Here is a 23578-nt window from a genome sequence, read left to right on the forward strand (position 1 = left end):
AGCTCATTGTAATGCCATACTGCATTTGATTTAAATCTCATGCTGCATGAATGAGCACTAACTAGTAGTTAGCAAAGTGAGAAAATGTGTCGCTCAATCTAAAATTAGAGCAAACATGTCTAACTTATGTGCATCACTGCCTTGCTCAGTGAAACCATTGATAAATCCCTGTCTCTGTTAACAAGAAGTGATTGGCAATACTATTTTTTTCCTTTTGTAGGGCCAGATTTCACATGATGTTTTACAATTCCAACCAGCCAGGATATCAAATAGATATAAAATACATGTTTAACATAAGTAAAAAATAATAATTTATTGTAATATGTTTATAAAAAAACACACATTTAAAAACGATAAATACAGACTGAATATAGGAATGTGTCATTTACACTTACAATATTCTAATATAAACCCTTACAAAATAAAAGTTTTTAGAAGCCTAGTTTTAGAAAGTAGTCCATGCCCTAATTAAAAGATATTTCTATTATTCTGGATTCTTCTACAGTTACTTGACATTCCACCAAGTACAACTTGCAATGCCACTTGACTGACTGCATATGTGAAACTTGCTTACTTTTGGTAAATAGGAAAACCTGTTGTAGGAAAAATATGCCATTCCTAAAAATGTACCTGGCTGTCATGCTTTCCCTTCCTTTAGTACTTTGAATCAATAAGGTTCAAAAGATATTCGGGTAAGGACTTTTGGCTTTCATTATTTGCATACAGGCTCCAAGTCACTGACCGTGAAATAATTAATTCCATTGGGCCAGCATGGACGGCAATAATGATAGCTCCTACATTTTGTAGCACTTAAGGAAAAGAAACTCTTAGCCCTTGTACACACGGTCGGAGATTCCGACGGAATGTGTCCGATTGAACCGTTTTGTCGGATATTCCGACTGTGTGTGGTCTACATCGGACAGTATCCGACGGACCAAGTTTTCCAACTTGTTGGTAAAATTTTCCGACAAAATGCTCCGATCGGACATACTCCGATCACGTGTAGAGAATTCCGATCGGACAAAGTGCCACGCATGCTCAGATCAAGTTCCTACACCAAAGCTATTGGCTACTAGCGTGAACGTAGTGCGGTCGTAACGAAATAACGTAATCACGTCGGATTTTCCGACAACTTTGTCCGACCGTGTGTATGCAACAGTTTCGGACAAAATCCGACGGATTTGGTTGTCGGAATCTCCGACCGTGTGTACAAGGGCTTAGAAACATCTCTAAATGAAATGATGCTCATTCATTTGATTTTACCAAACGTGAAGTTTATCTCCCAGCAAGATACATATTGAAAACTATAGCAGAAACATCAGTGGATTGAGGAGAATAATCACCCCATCCCCACCCCCATCAAATCATTCTCTGCAGCTATTACCTTTTTTACCACCACCCCCTCCCTTTAGAATGTAAGCTCTACGAGCAGGGCCCTCCAGTACCTTTTATATTGTACTGCAATTGTGTTGTCCCCCCTAAACATTGTAAAGCGCTGTTGGCGCTATATAAATTGTGTATAATAATAATAATAATATAATAATATTCATACTTCATTCACTTTCAAATTAATGAATCAAACAAAATGATTGGCAACAGCCCCCCTTTGGTTTTCAATTTTCCTGAACAGCCTCCATAGGCTTTATCAGAATCACAAGTCACCTTCACTCATGAAGCTAGTTAATCACTTTTGCCCCAGGGTGGAGACAGTCATTTAACAGGTAATTTAAAGATTTATTAATTACATGGCATAAAAAATGTATGAATATGTTTATCCACATGTAGGTATGTAGGTATGATACAGTATACAGATGTTTCCGCTGTATGCCATACATTTTTTAAATTAAGCTTCAAAATGTCCCCAGCAGCTTTTTTGGTTTTTAATAAGGTTAATGTTAAATATTGAGAAACAAGGAATACATAAGTTGAAAGTTCTATCTATGTGATCTTCTTTTTATTACAAAAACACGAACTATCTTAAGATTTCACAACAGAACTTATTGCAGTGGGAGTAGCCTTGTTGGACTTCGCTTGAGGTACCCTTTTCACATTTTTATTTTTGTTTTGATTATTTTTCTGCTTTCTCTGTTTATTCTTGTCAGCTCTCTTTTTGGTGTTGGTTGTTTTCTTGCTGTTTAGTTGGGTTTTGGCTCTTCTATCAAGGGCAGCAACAGCTTTTATGACCCAAGGCATGCTGGGATCTGCACATAACTCTTTACCTTTTCTTGTTACAAACCTATAGAAATAACCAAGAAAGATATATAAGTAGGTCACGTCAGGTAGTGTGAATTCCTAAAAAAAAAGAGTCATCTGTACTTAGTTCCATTCTATGTAGAGCTACTATATATTAATCACAAACATTAAATTACCCCTGTGTTCAAATTTAAAAGTGATCTGACAGGTTTGAGATTTTCTGCAAAATGGCAGATCATACCAGAAAAATACTCTTCAGATTCTCCTAAGTGTGTGCCAAAACACCTAATTTTCAGAGAACCACAATTCATATACAGTATTACTGAAAATTATAGTCTATAATATTCTTTGCAGAACCAGAAGTTTGGCATGGACATATACATAGGAACCCGAGAATTTAAAAATCCAATCTTGTGCAATTGTTATTGCTGCCTTCACCCTTTTAGAAACTCAGTACATGACATGTTTAAAAGTTATAAAAACTACTAACAGTCCAGAGATAATATTGGTGTGTGGGAAAAAAACGTAATGATCAGTGCTCAAAGGACTGAAAACGCAAGCCACGCTGCTCTGCTCACGTAGACCATCCACCAACATGCAAAATTAATTAATAAATATTGCGGGGGGGGGGGGGCTTAATTTTTGTGAGTGGGATTATCAAATCTGACTTAGCATGTAGTGATGGACGAACTTCCGACGGGACGTTTCGCGAACGCGAAACGCGAACGGACACAAACGTTCGCGAAAACGACCGTTCGCCGCGGGCTCCATTGACTTCAATGGGAGGCGAATTTCGCAAACCTTTAGGTCGAATTTGCGGCCACGGGGTAATTATTAGGGGGTAGCACGTAGTCCCACCACCTGGACAATAGCATAATACATGTATGAGGTGAATTTGGGATCGATAACTACAAGCATTTTTTTTTTATTTGGGAAATTGTTCTGACAATTCAGGACTATGGAGCTAATGAAGGCAATGGAGGAGAGGGAAGGTCAGGGACCAGGGTAGGCAAACAAGAGGGTGCAGGAGATACAGAGCACTGACAGCAGCACCGTAATACAGAGCACTGACATCAGCACCGTGACATACAGCGCTGACAGCAGCTCCGTGACATACAGCGCTGACAGCAGCTCCGTGACATACAGCGCTGACAGCAGCTCCGTGACATACAGCGCTGACAGCAGCTCCGTGACATACAGCGCTGACAGCAGCTCCGTGACATACAGCGCTGACAGCAGCACCGTGACATACAGCGCTGACAGCAGCTCCGTGACATACAGCGCTGACAGCAGCTCCGTGACATACAGCGCTGACAGCAGCTCCGTGACATACAGCACTGACAGCAGCTCCGTGACATACAGCGCTGACAGCAGCTCCGTGACATACAGCGCTGACAGCAGCACCGTGACATACAGCGCTGACAGCAGCTCCGTGACATACAGCGCTGACAGCAGCTCCGTGACATACAGCGCTGACAGCAGCTCCGTGACATACAGCGCTGACAGCAGCTCCGTGACATACAGCGCTGACAGCAGCTCCGTGACATACAGCGCTGACAGCAGCTCCGTGACATACAGCGCTGACAGCAGCTCCGTGACATACAGCGCTGACAGCAGCTCCGTGACATACAGCGCTGACAGCAGCTCCGTGACATACAGCGCTGACAGCAGCTCCGTGACATACAGCGCTGACAGCAGCTCCGTGACATACAGCGCTGACAGCAGCTCCGTGACATACAGCGCTGACAGCAGCTCCGTGACATACAGCGCTGACAGCAGCTCCGTGACATACAGCGCTGACAGCAGCACCGTAAGCAGCCCCAGGAGGAAGTCAGCACAGCACAGGGATGGTGTGATCCCCTCATAATAAGAACCCCCAGGAGGAAGTCAGCACAGCACAGGGATGGTGGGAGCCCCTCATAATAAGAACCCCCAGGAGGAAGTCAGCACAGCACAGGGATGGTGGGAACCCCTCATAATAAGCAGCCCCAGTAGAAATATGACACCGCTCAACCTCTTCAAAGAGGAGGGTAGGGGCATATAGTACGGTGTGCTTTTTTGGGTCAGGGAAGTGAGCCAAATGAATTAAGAAGGTCTGTGTGCTTGATTCCAAAAATTGTTTATAGACATATACATGGTCTACTGATCACATGTGTTGAATTCCTCCGAGATCCATGCCTCATTCATTTTTAGAAATGTGAGGTAGTTAACACTGTGGTGAGCTAGGCGAGTACGCTTATCGGTCACAATCCCCCCTGCTGCGCTGAACGTCCTTTCGGACAGGACACTGGATGAGGGGCAAGCCAACAGTTCGATTGCAAATTGGGCAAGCTCTGGCCAGAGGTCAAGCCTGCCCACCCAGTAGTCTAGGGGTTCATCACTCCTCAGAGCGTCCACATCGGCCGTTAACCCAATGTAGTCGGACACCTGACGGTCTAGGCGTTCCCTGATGCTGGATCCGGATGACACCTGTCGATGGGTCGGCTGAAAGAATGACCTCATATCCGAAGTCACCAACACATCTTCAAACCGGCCTCTTCTTGCAGGCGCTGTTGGATTGGTACCCGCAAATCCTTCTCTGGGAGTGGGAATTGCTCCTCTGCCAGCGCACGCAAAAGCAGAATGCAGCATTTCTCGAAGCAAGGCCTGGAAGTGCTGCATTCTGACAGCCCTCTGCGACGGCGGTAACATTTCCGCCATTTTGTGTTTGTACCGGGGGTCTAAGTACGTTGCCACCCAGTACTGGTCCTTGACCCTCATGCTTTTTATACGGGGGTCCCTATTAAAACACTGGAGCATGAAGGCCCCCATTTGCACTAAAGTGGAAGCGGTGTGGTGGCCTGGCTCCTGCTCATCATCCAGGATAATGTCGTCCTCTTCATTCTCCTCTCCCCATCCTCGCACAACAGGGATCCCAGAAAGGTTTAAAGCATGCTCTTCTTGCTCCTGCTCATCCGCCCCGGCACCATCCTCCTCTGACTCCTCATCAGACTCCTGTTGTTGACTTGTCTCAGATAGAGTAGCCCCCCCTGGGAATTCATCCAGCATTGCGACTTCCTCATCTTCCCGCTCCTGCTCCTCCACAGCCTGATCAATGACACGACGCAATGCACGCTCCAGAAAGAAGGCATAAGGTACCATGTCACTGATGGCGCCATGGCTGCGACTGACCAGTTTGGTGATCTCCTCAAATGGCCGCAGAAGTCTGCATGTGTCGCGCATGAGCAGCCACTGGCGCGGTGAAAAAAAACCCAGCTCCCCAGAACCGTTTCTTTCGCAGAGTTCATACAGGTAGACGTTAACTGCACGTTTCTGCTGGAGCAGCCTATCAAGCATATAGAAGGTTGAGTTCCATCGCGTCGGGCAATCGCAAATAAGACGTCTGACCGGCAGATGGTGTCGCCGCTGAATGTCAGCAAGGCGAGCCATGGCCGTGTAAGATCTTCTGAAATGGGCCGAGATTTTCCTTGCCTGCCGCAAGATGTCCTGGACCCCAGGGTATTTGACAAGGAATCGCTGCACGACCAAGTTTAAGACGTGTGCCATGCACGGCACGTGCGTGATTTTGCCCTGTTTCAATGCGCTAAGCAGATTGGCACCGTTGTCACACACCACTTTACCAACTGTCAAATTGAGCGGTGTTAGCCACTCATCTGCCTGTGAACGCAAAGCTGAAAGGAGTGCCGGGCCAGTGTGGCTCTTTGCTTCCAGGCACAACAGACGCAGCACGGCATGGCAACGTCTCACCTGGCATGTGGAATAGGTTCTGGGGAGCTTGGGCGGTGCAGTGGAAGAGACGCTAGCAGCGGAAAAGGAGGAGGCAGCTGAGGAGGAGAGGGAGGAGGATGGAGTAGGAGGAGGAGAAGAAGAGTCAGGCCTGCATGCAATCCGTGGCGGTAAAACCAAATCTACACGGGTGCCACGGGTTACATGCTTGACGGCCGTCAGAAGGTTCACCCAGTGGGCAGTAAAACTGATATACCTTCCCTGCCCGTGTTTGCTAGACCACGTGTCTGTGGTCAGATGTATCTTGGCACCGACACTGTGTGCCAGAGATACATTCACTTGCCGCTGAACATGGCCATATAGCTCTGGGATGCCCTTCTCTGAGAAATACTTCCTTCCTGGGACCTTCCATTGTGGTGTTCCAATGGCCACAAATTTGCGAAAGGCCTCCGAGTCCACCAGTTTATATGGCAGTAGTTGGCGGGCTATGAGTTCTGACAAGCCAGCCGCCAACCGTTGGGCAAGAGGGTTATCCGGCGTCATCATTTTTTTACGCTCAAACATTAGGCCCACGGAAGCCTGCCTTTTTGCAGAAAAATGTGAGCTTGGCGTGATGGAAGGTGGAGTGGAGGACAATTGTGAGGAGAGAGGAGAAGGAGAAGTAGAAGACGAGGCTGGACGGTGAGAGCCTGCAGTGTGGCTTTGTGTGTTCCGTTGCTCCCACTGGGCTCGGTGATGGCTGCTCATGTGCCTTCTTAAGGCGGTCGTCCCTAGGTGAGTATTGGGCTTACCGCGACTAACGCGTTGACTGCAAAGATTGCAGATGGCAACGCTATTGTCAGCAGCGGACACGTTAAAAAAAGCCCACACTGCGGAGCCATGTGCCGGTGTCCTGGGAGCGCCAGATGTGACCGTACATGGTCGATGACTCGCTCCTGATACATTTGCAGTCTGCTTTGTCCCTGCTGTGCAATGTAAGTCATTGCTGCTTCTCCTCCCTATCTGCTGGTCCATATCTCCCTCTGAACTCCCCTCCTCTTCCTCTCTTGTGGGCACCCACGTGACATCACTAGACACGTCATCATCAACGTCACCTTCCCCACCGCTATAAGTAGAGTAGGCAGCAACACCGGGGACCAACCTCCTCCTTGGGCTGATCTGGGTACTGGCGTCAGACTGCTGAGTAGCGCTTGTTGCTACCTCCTCTTCCTGATCCAATACCAAGAGTGGCTGCGCATCAGAAATGTCCTCTTGATATGGATCGGAAAATAATTCCAGTGACTCAAGCGGAAGGTATGTGGTGGTGGTGGTGGTGGTCGTGTTGTTGGTGGTAGTGTCTTTGGGGGTGCACATAGCAGAGAGTGAAGAAGAGGGTGCAGATCGAGAGGATGAGGAGGGTGCAGAAGAGTAAGGCTGAGCGAGCCACTCAACCAAGTCTGGTGCATCCTTTAAAGTAATTGAACGCACCTTCTGCAACTTCCCACTTTGGCTCAAGCCTGTTGCTCCTGCCCTACCCCTACCACCCCTGCGGAAGGGCCTGCCTCTTCCTCTGCATGTCATTTTTTAAATGACCCTGTGACAAAACTCTTAGTCCCTATACCGCTGAAGGACTGCTGCAGTATAGGTGAGCGGTCAGCAGTGGTGCACGTCAACCCTATCTATTGTGGACCTATAGCGGTCCTTACAGAACAGCAGACTGTACCGCACTCAAGCCTATGTACCGTAGCACCCTATACCAAGTTACCAGTCCTTATAAGAACTTTTGTGGACCAAGCAGGTTGTGTATTAGTGTTTAGCAGACTGTACGTCAGTCCCTATACCGCTGAAGGACTGCTGCAGTATAGGGCAGCGGTCAGCAGTGGTGCACGTCAACCCTATCTATTGTGGACCGATAGCGGTCCTTACAGAACAGCAGACTGTACCGCACTCAAGCCTATGTACCGTAGCACCCTATACCAAGTTACCAGTCCTTATAAGAACTTTTGTGGACCAAGCAGGTTGTGTATTAGTGTTTAGCAGACTGTACGTCAGTCCCTATACCGCTGAAGGACTGCTGCAGTATAGGGCAGCGGTCAGCAGTGGTGCACGTCAACCCTATCTATTGTGGACCGATAGCGGTCCTTACAGAACAGCAGACTGTATCGCACTCAAGCCTATGTACCGTAGCACCCTATACCAAGTTACCAGTCCTTATAAGAACTTTTGTGGACCAAGCAGGTTGTGTATTAGTGTTTAGCAGACTGTACGTCAGTCCCTATACCGCTGAAGGACTGCTGCAGTATAGGGCAGCGGTCAGCAGTGGTGCACGTCAACCCTATCTATTGTGGACCGATAGCGGTCCTTACAGAACAGCAGACTGTACCGCACTCAAGCCTATGTACCGTAGCACCCTATACCAAGTTACCAGTCCTTATAAGAACTTTTGTGGAACAAGCAGGTTGTGTGTTAGTGATTAGCAGACTGTACGTCAGTCCCTATACCGCTGAAGGACTGCTGCAGTATAGGGCAGCGGTCAGCAGTAGTGCACGTCAACCCTATGTATTGTGGACCGATAGCGGTCCTTACAGAACAGCAGACTGTAACGCACTCAGGCCTATGTACCGTAGCACCCTATACCAAGTTACCAGTCCTTATAAGAACTTTTGTGGACCAAGCAGGTTGTGTATTAGTGTTTAGCAGACTGTGCGTCAGTCCCTATACCGCTGAAGGACTGCTGCAGTATAGGGCAGCGGTCAGCAGTAGTGCACGTCAACCCTATGTATTGTGGACCGATAGCGGTCCTTACAGAACAGCAGACTGTACCGCACTCAAGCCTATGTACCGTAGCACCCTATACCAAGTTACCAGTCCTTATAAGAACTTTTGTGGAACAAGCAGGTTGTGTGTTAGTGATTAGCAGACTGTACGTCAGTCCCTATACCGCTGAAGGACTGCTGCAGTATAGGGCAGCGGTCAGCAGTAGTGCACGTCAACCCTATGTATTGTGGACCGATAGCGGTCCTTACAGAACAGCAGACTGTAACGCACTCAGGCCTATGTACCGTAGCACCCTATACCAAGTTACCAGTCCTTATAAGAACTTTTGTGGACCAAGCAGGTTGTGTATTAGTGTTTAGCAGACTGTGCGTCAGTCCCTATACCGCTGAAGGACTGCTGCAGTATAGGGCAGCAGTCAGCAGTAGTGCACGTCAACCCTATGTATTGTGGACCGATAGCGGTCCTTACAGAACAGCAGACTGTAACGCACTCAGGCCTATGTACCGTAGCACCCTATACCAAGTTACCAGTCCTTATAAGAACTTTTGTGGACCAAGCAGGTTGTGTATTAGTGTTTAGCAGACTGTGCGTCAGTCCCTATACCGCTGAAGGACTGCTGCAGTATAGGGCAGCGGTCAGCAGTAGTGCACGTCAACCCTATGTATTGTGGACCGATAGCGGTCCTTACAGAACAGCAGACTGTAACGCACTCAGGCCTATGTACCGTAGCACCCTATACCAAGTTACCAGTCCTTATAAGAACTTTTGTGGACCAAGCAGGTTGTGTATTAGTGTTTAGCAGACTGTGCGTCAGTCCCTATACCGCTGAAGGACTGCTGCAGTATAGGGCAGCGGTCAGCAGTAGTGCACGTCAACCCTATGTATTGTGGACCGATAGCGGTCCTTACAGAACAGCAGACTGTAACGCACTCAGGCCTATGTACCGTAGCACCCTATACCAAGTTACCAGTCCTTATAAGAACTTTTGTGGACCAAGCAGGTTGTGTATTAGTGTTTAGCAGACTGTGCGTCAGTCCCTATACCGCTGAAGGACTGCTGCAGTATAGGGCAGCGGTCAGCAGTAGTGCACGTCAACCCTATGTATTGTGGACCGATAGCGGTCCTTACAGAACAGCAGACTGTAACGCACTCAGGCCTATGTACCGTAGCACCCTATACCAAGTTACCAGTCCTTATAAGAACTTTTGTGGACCAAGCAGGTTGTGTATTAGTGTTTAGCAGACTGTGCGTCAGTCCCTATACCGCTGAAGGACTGCTGCAGTATAGGGCAGCGGTCAGCAGTAGTGCACGTCAACCCTATGTATTGTGGACCGATAGCGGTCCTTACAGAACAGCAGACTGTACCGCACTCAAGCCTATGTACCGTAGCACCCTATACCAAGTTACCAGTCCTTATAAGAACTTTTGTGGAACAAGCAGGTTGTGTGTTAGTGATTAGCAGACTGTACGTCAGTCCCTATACCGCTGAAGGACTGCTGCAGTATAGGGCAGCGGTCAGCAGTAGTGCACGTCAACCCTATGTATTGTGGACCGATAGCGGTCCTTACAGAACAGCAGACTGTAACGCACTCAGGCCTATGTACCGTAGCACCCTATACCAAGTTACCAGTCCTTATAAGAACTTTTGTGGACCAAGCAGGTTGTGTATTAGTGTTTAGCAGACTGTGCGTCAGTCCCTATACCGCTGAAGGACTGCTGCAGTATAGGGCAGCAGTCAGCAGTAGTGCACGTCAACCCTATGTATTGTGGACCGATAGCGGTCCTTACAGAACAGCAGACTGTAACGCACTCAGGCCTATGTACCGTAGCACCCTATACCAAGTTACCAGTCCTTATAAGAACTTTTGTGGACCAAGCAGGTTGTGTATTAGTGTTTAGCAGACTGTGCGTCAGTCCCTATACCGCTGAAGGACTGCTGCAGTATAGGGCAGCGGTCAGCAGTAGTGCACGTCAACCCTATGTATTGTGGACCGATAGCGGTCCTTACAGAACAGCAGACTGTAACGCACTCAGGCCTATGTACCGTAGCACCCTATACCAAGTTACCAGTCCTTATAAAAACTTTTGTGGACCAAGCAGGTTGTGTGTTAGTGTTTAGCAGACTGTGCGTCAGTCCCTATACCGCTGAAGGACTGCTGCAGTATAGGGCAGCGGTCAGCAGTAGTGCACGTCAACCCTATGTATTGTGGACCGATAGCGGTCCTTACAGAACAGCAGACTGTAACGCACTCAGGCCTATGTACCGTAGCACCCTATACCAAGTTACCAGTCCTTATAAGAACTTTTGTGGACCAAGCAGGTTGTGTATTAGTGTTTAGCAGACTGTGCGTCAGTCCCTATACCGCTGAAGGACTGCTGCAGTATAGGGCAGCGGTCAGCAGTAGTGCACGTCAACCCTATGTATTGTGGACCGATAGCGGTCCTTACAGAACAGCAGACTGTAACGCACTCAGGCCTATGTACCGTAGCACCCTATACCAAGTTACCAGTCCTTATAAGAACTTTTGTGGACCAAGCAGGTTGTGTATTAGTGTTTAGCAGACTGTGCGTCAGTCCCTATACCGCTGAAGGACTGCTGCAGTATAGGGCAGCGGTCAGCAGTAGTGCACGTCAACCCTATGTATTGTGGACCGATAGCGGTCCTTACAGAACAGCAGACTGTAACGCACTCAGGCCTATGTACCGTAGCACCCTATACCAAGTTACCAGTCCTTATAAGAACTTTTGTGGACCAAGCAGGTTGTGTATTAGTGTTTAGCAGACTGTGCGTCAGTCCCTATACCGCTGAAGGACTGCTGCAGTATAGGGCAGCGGTCAGCAGTAGTGCACGTCAACCCTATGTATTGTGGACCGATAGCGGTCCTTACAGAACAGCAGACTGTAACGCACTCAGGCCTATGTACCGTAGCACCCTATACCAAGTTACCAGTCCTTATAAGAACTTTTGTGGACCAAGCAGGTTGTGTATTAGTGTTTAGCAGACTGTGCGTCAGTCCCTATACCGCTGAAGGACTGCTGCAGTATAGGGCAGCGGTCAGCAGTAGTGCACGTCAACCCTATGTATTGTGGACCGATAGCGGTCCTTACAGAACAGCAGACTGTAACGCACTCAGGCCTATGTACCGTAGCACCCTATACCAAGTTACCAGTCCTTATAAAAACTTTTGTGGACCAAGCAGGTTGTGTGTTAGTGTTTAGCAGACTGTGCGTCAGTCCCTATACCGCTGAAGGACTGCTGCAGTATAGGGCAGCGGTCAGCAGTAGTGCACGTCAACCCTATGTATTGTGGACCGATAGCGGTCCTTACAGAACAGCAGACTGTAACGCACTCAGGCCTATGTACCGTAGCACCCTATACCAAGTTACCAGTCCTTATAAGAACTTTTGTGGACCAAGCAGGTTGTGTATTAGTGTTTAGCAGACTGTGCGTCAGTCCCTATACCGCTGAAGGACTGCTGCAGTATAGGGCAGCGGTCAGCAGTAGTGCACGTCAACCCTATGTATTGTGGACCGATAGCGGTCCTTACAGAACAGCAGACTGTAACGCACTCAGGCCTATGTACCGTAGCACCCTATACCAAGTTACCAGTCCTTATAAGAACTTTTGTGGACCAAGCAGGTTGTGTATTAGTGTTTAGCAGACTGTGCGTCAGTCCCTATACCGCTGAAGGACTGCTGCAGTATAGGGCAGCGGTCAGCAGTAGTGCACGTCAACCCTATGTATTGTGGACCGATAGCGGTCCTTACAGAACAGCAGACTGTAACGCACTCAGGCCTATGTACCGTAGCACCCTATACCAAGTTACCAGTCCTTATAAGAACTTTTGTGGACCAAGCAGGTTGTGTATTAGTGTTTAGCAGACTGTGCGTCAGTCCCTATACCGCTGAAGGACTGCTGCAGTATAGGGCAGCGGTCAGCAGTAGTGCACGTCAACCCTATGTATTGTGGACCGATAGCGGTCCTTACAGAACAGCAGACTGTAACGCACTCAGGCCTATGTACCGTAGCACCCTATACCAAGTTACCAGTCCTTATAAGAACTTTTGTGGACCAAGCAGGTTGTGTATTAGTGTTTAGCAGACTGTGCGTCAGTCCCTATACCGCTGAAGGACTGCTGCAGTATAGGGCAGCGGTCAGCAGTAGTGCACGTCAACCCTATGTATTGTGGACCGATAGCGGTCCTTACAGAACAGCAGACTGTAACGCACTCAGGCCTATGTACCGTAGCACCCTATACCAAGTTACCAGTCCTTATAAGAACTTTTGTGGACCAAGCAGGTTGTGTATTAGTGTTTAGCAGACTGTGCGTCAGTCCCTATACCGCTGAAGGACTGCTGCAGTATAGGGCAGCGGTCAGCAGTAGTGCACGTCAACCCTATGTATTGTGGACCGATAGCGGTCCTTACAGAACAGCAGACTGTAACGCACTCAGGCCTATGTACCGTAGCACCCTATACCAAGTTACCAGTCCTTATAAGAACTTTTGTGGACCAAGCAGGTTGTGTATTAGTGTTTAGCAGACTGTGCGTCAGTCCCTATACCGCTGAAGGACTGCTGCAGTATAGGGCAGCGGTCAGCAGTAGTGCACGGCAACCCTATGTATTGTGGACCGATAGCGGTCCTTACAGAACAGCAGACTGTACCGCACCCAAGCCTATGTACCGTAGCACCCTAGACAGACCAAGTTACCAGTCCTGATAAAGAGCTTTGTGGAACAAGTGAGTTGTGAATGATTAGCAGACTGCAGCAGAAGGGCAGCAGTCAAGTATAATATTCTTTCTATATTTGGAAGAAAGAATATTATACGTGTACAAGCCTATTACCGTACCACTGATACCAGTCCTGAAAAGAACCTTTGTGGAACTAATAGTAACAGCAAGTCTTTAAAATTATCCTCACTGCCTGACACACTGCTTCCTGCCTGTCCCTATACAAATTGGCAAAAAAGAGTAGGCTGGAACGATTAGCTGGAATAGCTCTTTTGTGGACCTGATAGTAACAGCTAATGATGATGATGATGATGATGATGATGAAGAAAGACTAATCTGGCTGAGCTGTCCCTAAAATAGCAGCATACAGCGCTCTGTCCCTTTATCTAAACTGACAAAAGAAACTCAGGCTGCTGACCTAACACCTATACCAGTCCTGAAAAGAACTTTTGTGTACCAAATAGCTAGCGTTTTCTCTGTCCCTACTCCACACAGGATCCTTTCCCTACAGTGACAGAAGAAAGAATGTAAAATGGCCACCGGATCGGGTGTATTTATAGGTTAGGGGGAATGTCCAAGTGTCCATGAGCTGTCATGTCTCAATTGGTTGTCCTGTAACACATGATAAACGTGTCACGAAAGGTTAAAGTTCTTGTATACATTAAACACGTAAGTCCGCCGGGGCGAACGACGGAAAAAGGCGTTCGAACCCGCGGACGGCGAAAGTCGGAAATTCGCCGCGAAACGACCGCCGGGCGAACCGTTCGGCCATCACTATTAGCATGTCCATTTTTTAATTATGAAGATGTCCAAGGAAAAAATGGGCTAAACTATGTGTAAAAATACAAAACCTATAGCCATTTTTTTTTTCTTTTTCAGTTTTGAATAACGTAAAGAAGGGTTGCATCCGCTGTCAATTTACTTTTTTCTGTCTATGGCCCATTGGGGAGATTTCCCTTCATGTTTTGTGCCAGAGATATAACAGGGAGTGAGAGGAAATCTCTGCAGTTAGGGGAATTCCCCTCTACAAATGTTGCTGGAACAAATTTCACATCACCCCCTGTTCTGGTGACAGCTGTAAAATGTGGTTCTCCCAGTATGATATTGGTCATCAGGATAATCATAGAAGATAAATATACCTACTAGGGACACAGAAAGCAATAAAACTTAACAGGGGTTTTAATCCTTCCACCCTATCCAAAAAACAAAAAGATCTATCTATACCAGGGGTCTCCAAACTTTCTAAACAAAGGGCTGGTTTACTGCCCTTCCATCTTTTGGGGGGAGGGGGGGCAGAGTGTCCAGTGGAAGTAGAAAATGCCCCAGCGTCAGTGGGAGTAAAAAAAAATTACATAGTGCCTGTAGTTAGTAGAAGGAGGAATAGTGCCCCATCACTGGCTGTTATTAGTGGGAGAAATAATGCCCCTCTGCTGGTGTCATTGGGAGGAATAGTGCCCCATTGCTGGTGTCAGTGGAGGAAAAATGGCCCATTGTTGATGTTGATAAGAGGAATGGTTCCCCACTGTTGGTGTCAGTGCGGGGAATGGTTCCCCACTGTTGGTGTCAGTGAGAGGAATGGTTCCCCACTGTTGGTGTCAGTGAGAGGAATGGATCCCCACTGTTGGTGTCAGTGAGAGGAATAGTTCCTCACTGTTGGTGTCAGTGAGAGGAATGGTTCCCCACTGTTGGTGTCAGTGAGAGGAATGGTTCCCCACTGTTGGTGTCAGTGCGAGGAATGGTTTCCCACTGTTGGTGTCAGTGTGAGGAATGGTTCCCCACTGTTGATGTCAGTGAGAGGAATGGTTCCCCACTGTTGGTGTCAGTGAGAGGAATGGTTCCCCACTGTTGGTGTCAATGGAAGGAATGATGCCCCCTTGTTGATGGCAGTGGGAGGAATGGTGGCCAGAGGACCAGATAAAGGCAAGCTAAGGGCCACATTCGGCACATGGGCCACAGTTTGGAGGCCGCTGGTCTATACCAAAACTTCAAGGCTAGTCCATCACTTTTACACTTTGTATACATTAATATACTTACAAAATTGCTTCCTTCGGAATATTTTGTTTAGTGTAACTCCTCAGCTGGTTAAGGCGAACTTCCTTCTGTTGCAAATTGAGACAGGTACTCTTGTCGACAAATTCAATTCCAAGTCCTAAACAAAGTAATAAAACATTACAATTTACTGTTTTAGTTATAATGGAGATAGCAATACAATTTTCTGGCTTCTACAGGTTTAATAGACATTAGATGGTTATAGCCCAATCCTTTGAAAATCAATAGGATCAGCAGTGTTTAAAATGAAGAGTACAGCAAACCTCACCAGATTATTTTCCCTCTTGAAGCAAGAAGGGTGGCAGGTCTATGTACATGCCAGGAATTAATGGACAGAAATACAAACTATCTATCTGTCCATTGAGCAGTTTGCCTGGAGTTCTGGTTTAACTGACTGAAATCAACAGTGACCAACCTGGCCAACCTCTTCACCTCTGAGAATGTTTGGCCAGTGAATAGGTGGAGGGTTGAGGATGGCATATAGAGATAAGATCACTACTCAATCTGACTAAATGGCTAGATCAAGAGTGCATTCTCTTATGCCTGTAGGTAGCTTAAAGGGTTGGTTAATGTTTCCTGCACAAAACCCCCCATGAATTCCAGCATCCCCAGCTCATTAACCAGTGCCCAGCTTTTTGGTGCTCCTTTTCCTCTCCATTATTATTGGTCTCCAGGCAGCCAAACCCCCTTTGTCGCACCTAAACTACAAGACAGACTGGAGCATAGAGATACACCCCCAGCGGGAGCTACGGCTCACTCAAACTACGTAAATGTGCAGTGCGCCCTCTCCCTTTATAACATGGAGCACAGCAGCTGTTGTTAAAAGGAGAGAGAGCACACCACACCACAAATATGAGACAAAGCACCCACTGGGGTGCATGTCTAACTTCCAGCCAGTCCTGTTTAGAAAAAATGGAAAAGATTTAGTTAATTTTTCTTTATAGGTCGTGTACAGAATTACAGAGGATAAACTGATTAGTGGTATGTAATAAGCTGGGAACATTGAAGTGTATCTAGGGTATGTTTACAAATGTGCAGGAAAGGTCAACCACACAACCACACCTACACAAACTGGTACAGGAAGAGTTTGTACAGCACAGAATCATGTGACAACAGACAGCAATTTTAAAGTGACAATAAACCATATCCTTTTTCCCCGAAAAATAATTCATCCACTACTTGATGGCCCAGCAATCCATTTTTCATAATATTGTTTCATATTGTAATTTTCTGCCTCCTTGTAATGTCCTCTGTGAGTCCCCAAACCTTTCCTTTTCCCCACTCACTTACGTTCAGAAGTGCACATTAGTTGAGGGTACAGGTACTGCTCTATACACACTAAATCCCATAATCCATGGTCCATAGTCCATCTCGGGAGCGAGCAAGAGAGGGTAGCCATGTCCCTACATACGTTGGGACCATTGAAAATGACCATAGCCACCCTCTAACTAAAAGTCACAGCAAAAAAATTAAATGGATGAAAGGCATTTGAAGATTTAGAGGAGGCCGAGAGCAATAGAAGGAACTTTTTGAGTTAAGACTTGAATATAATTTTTTTATTTTTTAAACCAAAGTTTAGTGTCATTTAAACTAAAAGCCCTGAGAGAAGACTAATGAATCATATTACGAATCTAGAGTTGCTCTTTGAACATTAGAATTCTTTAAAAATGTATATAAAATGTTGAAACATTCTGCCGGTTATAACCACACATACGTGAACTTACTTAGTAACTTTTTTTAGCACTTTCTCCATCAATATTTCACAGTTCTTGCAAACACATCAGACATGTGTACTTCACCACAAATGTTATTTCATACTGCACTAGAGTGATATGTGACTAGGTGCAAGCTGCTAAACCTTCACATTTGTGTGGTCGCAGTATTCATTTCAGAAGACTTTTATTGTTTCTATGGGGGTTCTACCTACCTTCAGTCAACTGTACAAAATCCCACGTGTGCCATTTTATAAACGCAATGGGCTTTCCAAGTCAGCTAACAATGAACAGCAACAATACATTTTTTGCTTAAGCTCATACTTAATCTTCAGAGATAAATATTATTCATTTAGGTTTAGTACATATTCATTTTCCTTTATACATCATGGAATTGTTATGTGCACAAATTGAGTTATAAATAGGGTGTTAATAGTATCAATATGTCATATGACTATTTGTGGTCCCATGGAGACCATAGGCTGCTGCAGAATGTTGTTATTCCCACTATGTTCCCCACTTTACTTATAAGTTAAGTTAAAGTGGTATTAAACAAAATCAAAAATTTTGTGTTATACAGCTTACTAATTCTAAGCCCCTGTACACACGGTCGGAGATTTCGACAACCAAATGCGTCGGATTTTGTCCGTCGGATTTTGTCTGTCGGATCTTGTCCGTCGGATCTTGTCCGAAACTGTTGCATACACACGGTCGGACTAAGTTGTCGAAAAATCCGATCATTCAGAACATGATGATGTAATTTCGTTACGATGGGACTACGTTCAGGCTAGTAGCCAATAGCTTTGATGTAGGAATTTGATCTGAGCATGCGTGGCACTTGGTCCGATCAAAATTCTCTACACATGATCGGAGTATGTCCGATCGAACCAGTTGGTCGGAAAATATTTCCAACAAGTTGGAAAATTGGGTCCGACGGATATTCCGACGGAATCAGTCCGATGCATACCACACACAGTCAGATTATCCGACAACACGGTCCGATAGGACACATTCCGACGGATTCTCCGACCGTGTGTACATCGGACATACTCCGATCATGTGTAGAGAATTTTGATCGGACCAAGTGCCACGCATGCTCAGATCAAATTCCTACATCAAAGCTATTGGCTACTAGCCTGAACGTAGTCCCATCGTAACAAAATTATGTCATCACGTTCTGAAAGATCGGATTTTTCGACAACTTAGTCCGACCGTGTGTATGCAACAGTTTCGGACAAGATCCGACGGACAAAATCCGACGGATTTGGTTGTCGAAATCTCCGACCATGTGTACAGGGGCTTAGATGTGATGGCTGCATTTGTTTTCTTTTTCAGACTTTCTTTCCTCTATTTTCATCTGGTGATCCAAGCAGCAAGCCTGCTGTTTTTCAAAACAACAATATCTCTTCTAGATGTATCAGTTTACAGGGATGAGACAAACCATTTAACACTGGCATTGCTTACAATGATCAGCTTTTATTTATTTATGTAAAACCTTCATCCCTAAAGAAAAAAAAAACTGTCTGCTGTAACTGAGTACACAGTGTGATCTGAAGTTTGGCTTCAATTTGTTTGTGTATTTAAATCTGATATATCTAACGCCCCCCCCCCTTTCCAAAGAATCCTTCTGTCTGCTGTGCCCCCTGTGCTCATTCATCCAGTGTGGGGGCACTCTAATACAGGATTGATACTACTGGCCAGATCCCCACGTGAAAACAAAGGGGAATAAGCCTAAAAGAAGAAAACAAATGCAGCCATCACATCTAAGGATTGGCAAGCTGCAATATATTACACTTTTGGTTTTAATACTGCTTTAATTTTACTGTGAAGTACTTAGGCTTTCAAGCTATTAAAAAGCTGTTTGTGATTTTGGCAGGTGGAATTTTGCTATGCGGTATTGAGATCTGCTAGCTGAACGACTGCAAATGAAGCTGTTATTAGGTTAGTGAATGTGCCAGCTGAAACCTGTCATATTTACAAATGTGTCTAAAACTTTGGCTATACTGTATATGAATAATCCTACACACCTTTTACCAGGGGCGAAATAACACTTGTGTGTTGATTGGATGATAAGGGCAATTACCAGTGGAATTTCAAAGCATGTTTTTAGATTTGAATAGCCTGATAAAAGTTTAAGCCCTTGTACACACGGTCGGAGATTCCGAAGGAATGTGTCCTATCGGACCGTTTTGTCGGATATTCCGACTGTGTGTGGTCTGCATCGGACTGTTTCCGTCTGAATATCCGACGGACCAAGTTTTCCAACTTGCCGGTAAAATTTTCCGGCAAAATGCTCCTATCGGACATACTCCGATCATGTGTAGCCTACTCCGACGGACAAAGTGCCACGTATGCTCAGATCAAATTCCTAGACCAAAGCTATTGGCTACTAGCCTGAACGTAGTCCCGTCATAACGAAATAACGTCATCATGTTATGTACAATCAGATTTTCCGACAACCGTGTGTATGCAACATCACTTCCAGACCTCTTATGGAATTAATCCGTCAGAATTACTCCGACGGATTTGGTTGTCGGAATCTCCAACCGTGTGTACAAGGGCTAAGACTTCTGTCAGGTTTCTATTGGTGAACGTGTCCTAACTGGAGAAACTTTCTGGCCCCACTAATAAGTTTTAACAATTATCTAAGGGGATTTTCTGGATTTATATGTTTTTATATACGGAATAATGATATTATTACAATATATAACATTACAATAGTGATAGTGATGTGATGAATAGTGAAAGTGATATTGTACTGTAGTTTTCCCTTTTCTTAGCAATAATAACTGGAGAGTAGGTTAATCCTTAACGACATAGTAAGGCCTTGTTTATATGGGCAGTTGGGGAGTAGGGGGGTAAATATGTGCGATTGAGGTTGAATTAAAGAGGAAGTAAACCCTGATGGGTTTACTTCCTCTTTTTTTCCCTGCAAAGGTAAAGCATAATGGACTACTATGCATCGCATAGTAGCTCATTATGTGTCACTTACCTGACACAGGAGCCAGCGAAGTCGCCGCTGTCCCCTGTAGTCCGCCGCATCCATGTTGCTGGTGGCGTCTCGCAGCTCCGACGAATCACAGCGGCGCAGCCGCGATGACGTCACTCCCGCGCATGCGCACGGGAGTCGCGTCTCGCAGCTCCGCCGCTGCCATTCGGCGAAGCCGCGATGACGTCACTCCCACGCATGCGCACGGGAGTCGACAAATTAGGCAAATCCATTCTTGGACTTGCCGCATTTAGTGCGCCTGCGCGCCGCTGTCTACGGCGCATGCGCCGTAGACAGCGGTGCCCATTTTCGGGCAAATATCTCCTAAACCATATAGGTTTAGGAGATATTGCTTGGACCTACAGGTAAGCCTTAATCTAGGCTTACATGTAGGTCCAAGTTGTTTGGAAGGGTTTACTTCCTCTTTAAGTATTCACCTCGCTGGTCTCAAGTGAGAAAAGGTGAATTCTGGTTGGTTGCTTTCGATTAGTGTACTTATCACTTAAAGATGAACTCCAGGTACACATGTATAAATACATAAAAGCTTTTAACCCCCGATGGCGGGTGGAAAACAGGTTAAAAGAGCAGATTTGCAGGTGGTGTCCATTAATTTCAATGGCAGGGGCGATAGAGGAGTGGTGTACTAATTAGTGATCTAGTTACAGTGCTATTCTGAAACAGCATGACAGTTGCAAAAACATGAAGTACAATTTAACAGAAGATCCAGGATACAGTTTGAAGGTTTTGTTGAGTCATAAGTCAGACCAAGAGTCAGTTCCTCAACACATGTCTTCATTACTGAATCACATCCCCGTGACTCCCCAGTCAAGACAGAGAAATTTAAGAAAGGGAATCCTGTATAAGAGTGCAAGCCCTGACATGTCAGGGAAGCCAGTATATAGAAACATCAGTGATTTCATTGTAGACATTGACAAGTATTCTCATAAATCTTGAGTAAGCTATCTGCTGTCATGGGGCTACGGTGTGATTCATGTCTACCTCACCTTGTGTTTTTTTGCAATCGGAATTCTGAATGTATAAATAAATTAAACTCACAACAAAACCAGTGTGGAATATCAAGTATGGCAAGGGACTACTAGATGTCTGCTTAAAAAAGTCTTGTGATAGTTCATATGAGCAATAGTCATAGGATCAATAGGCAATTTCACTCTGAGATATGATATTGGCTGTATTTAGTTATGACCTTTCTTTAAAAATAAACTTCAGAAAAACGTGATCATTTTTTAGTTCCAGTGACCTAGCTTACAAAAACCTATTTCCATTAAGATCAATGAACGCTTTCACACTGGGGCGGTAAGAGGTCCTGCAAACAGTATCCTTGGAGCATGTTTGGAGCACTTAAAAAAGCAGCTCAAAATGCCGCTGTCCATTGAAATAAATGGGAAGTGCCTCAAAAGCGCCGCAAAATGGTTCTTTTAAGTCATGTGATCGTAAAAAAAAAAAACGCTCCGCTAACGCAGCAAAAGCCCTGGAAAAAAGCCAAAAGTATGAGCACCTCAATGTGAAAGGGGTCTAAATGAACGTACAGTCATTTTTTTAAAGCCCTTCACTGGAGACACGCAAACTAAAGAAACCTGGAAGAGATATCTCCGTTCCTTCGCTTTACCGAAAAAATTAGTTATCTCCGTTCCTTCGCTTTACCGAAAAAATTAGTTATCTCCGTTCCTTCGCTTTACCGAAAAAAAGAGTTATCTCCGTTCCTTCGCTTTACCGAAAAAAAGAGTTATCTCCATTCCTTCACTTTACCGAAAAAAGAGTTATCTCCGTTCCTTCACTTTACCGAAAAAAAGAGTTATCTCCATTCCTTCGCTTTACAAAAAAAAAAGAGTTATCTCTGTTCCTTCGCTTTACCGAAAATAAGAGTTATCTCCGTTCCTTCGCTTTACCGTTTCTGTATTTTTATCACTATCATTCTGTGTTCCTGCTGAAGGGATGTTCCTCTACTTCTTATCAAGCCCAAAAAAGTGCAAGCGCCATCTTTTTGAACTTGAGTGGAAATCTCTCCGAAGGAGACCATTGTCACTGAAACAAGTCACTATTGGAAGATTCCCTCTATACTCCTATTCTGATGACAACTGCGATATTTGAATTTTCTCTCACATCCAGTCCTGGTGACAATGGTCATCATGGCAATTAGAGAGAGTGAAAGTGCTCAGCAGAAATATAGACAAAAAAAACTGACTAACCCTTCATGAATCTATCATGAATGTTTGAATTTAGATACACTTAAACACAAAAATCTGGTACATTGTTCATAAAATATAACTAAATGCATATTTTTTTGTTGTAAACAAACAATTATGTAAGTATAGTCTCTTATTTAAGTAGAACTTACCTTTACCTATATTAGAACAGAGAAATATTCCCAACAAAATAAGAGGTGTAATATGGATAATATTCATGTTTAGCCTGGTGTGGAGAGGGCTAGAAGAACTCTGGAGGGAGTCTGGCATTCAAATGTACAGAAAGGTGACTGGGCTGACTATAAACTGAGAGGTGGTAGGTGGAAATTTACACTTCCTCCGGGTGGGCATCAACACTCCCCCTGATCTGAAGCCCCTCTAAAGTGGAATGTTTCAGAGCAGTGGACAAGTACATATAAGGTAACGGAAACCTCAAACCTCTAAGCCTCCGTTATAGTGGAAAGTTACAGGTTCTCATTCTTTCATCTTGGTTCTGGTTTGGTCTTCCTGTGAGAGTACAATAGAAAGTATGAGTAGTTTATGTATGTTAACCACTGCTTAAGATAGAAAGCAATGTGTGTATTTAGCATCACAGCTATAAAAAAATATATAATGATCTAACTAACTCAAAATAAATATAAACTATCATATTTTCCAGGATGGCTTGGCATTCTGTGTTTTCACAGTTCATATTAATAATATATATATTAATAATGAATTAAGAACTTATTTACTGAGTGACTGAGGTTTGCAGCCCGGTGTCCAGTGCATTCCTGTTCACCGGATCAGGTACGATTCAAATGTTTTGCCTGAATTCACACCTGAACCGGACCAAAAAACACACAGGACCCTGTGTGAAACCAAACCATGGCCACCCCGGACATGCGTGAATTGGCTCCATTGAAAGCCGACCACATTCACATGTCATACGAATTGGATGCAGTTTAAAACACATCCAATTCGCATATATGTGAACCTAGCCTAAATTTAAAGTTGGTTAATGAAGGTTATGACAGTTAAATATATATAGTGTATGGGATATACAGTGGGGGAAATAAGTATTTGATCCCCTACAGATTTTGTAAGTTTGCCCAGTTGCAAAGAAATGAAAGGGTCTATAATTTTATCATAGGTGTATTTTAAATAATAGAGACAGAATGTCAACCAAAAACCCAGAAAAAATACAAAACACAAATGCTATAAATTAAGTTGCAGTT

At 45.1% G+C, this 23578-nt stretch overlaps 1 protein-coding gene across 2 annotated transcripts; it reads right to left on the reverse strand.

The window, feature by feature from the left end:
• Positions 1–293: 293 nt before the first annotated feature.
• Positions 294–22732, reverse strand: LOC143988805 (lymphotactin-like). 2 transcript variants are annotated; one of them, XM_077488670.1, is made up of 3 exons: positions 22520–22732; positions 15442–15556; positions 294–2236 (listed from the first exon to the last, which is right to left on the reverse strand). In XM_077488670.1, exons 1-3 carry the CDS (start codon positions 22629–22631, stop codon positions 1978–1980), a joined length of 486 nt encoding a protein of 161 aa, XP_077344796.1. In that variant the 5' UTR covers positions 22632–22732; the 3' UTR covers positions 294–1977. The 2 variants fall into 2 exon arrangements, with proteins under 2 accessions (XP_077344796.1, XP_077344795.1); XM_077488669.1 differs by having other exon boundaries at positions 22514–22732.
• Between the last annotated feature and the right edge of the window lie 846 nt (positions 22733–23578).

Source organism: Lithobates pipiens, unplaced genomic scaffold (assembly GCF_037356315.1).
Source record: "Lithobates pipiens isolate NorthernLeopardFrog02 unplaced genomic scaffold, aLitPip1_a1.2 Scaffold_18, whole genome shotgun sequence".
Classification (NCBI taxonomy): Eukaryota; Metazoa; Chordata; class Amphibia; order Anura; family Ranidae; genus Lithobates; species Lithobates pipiens.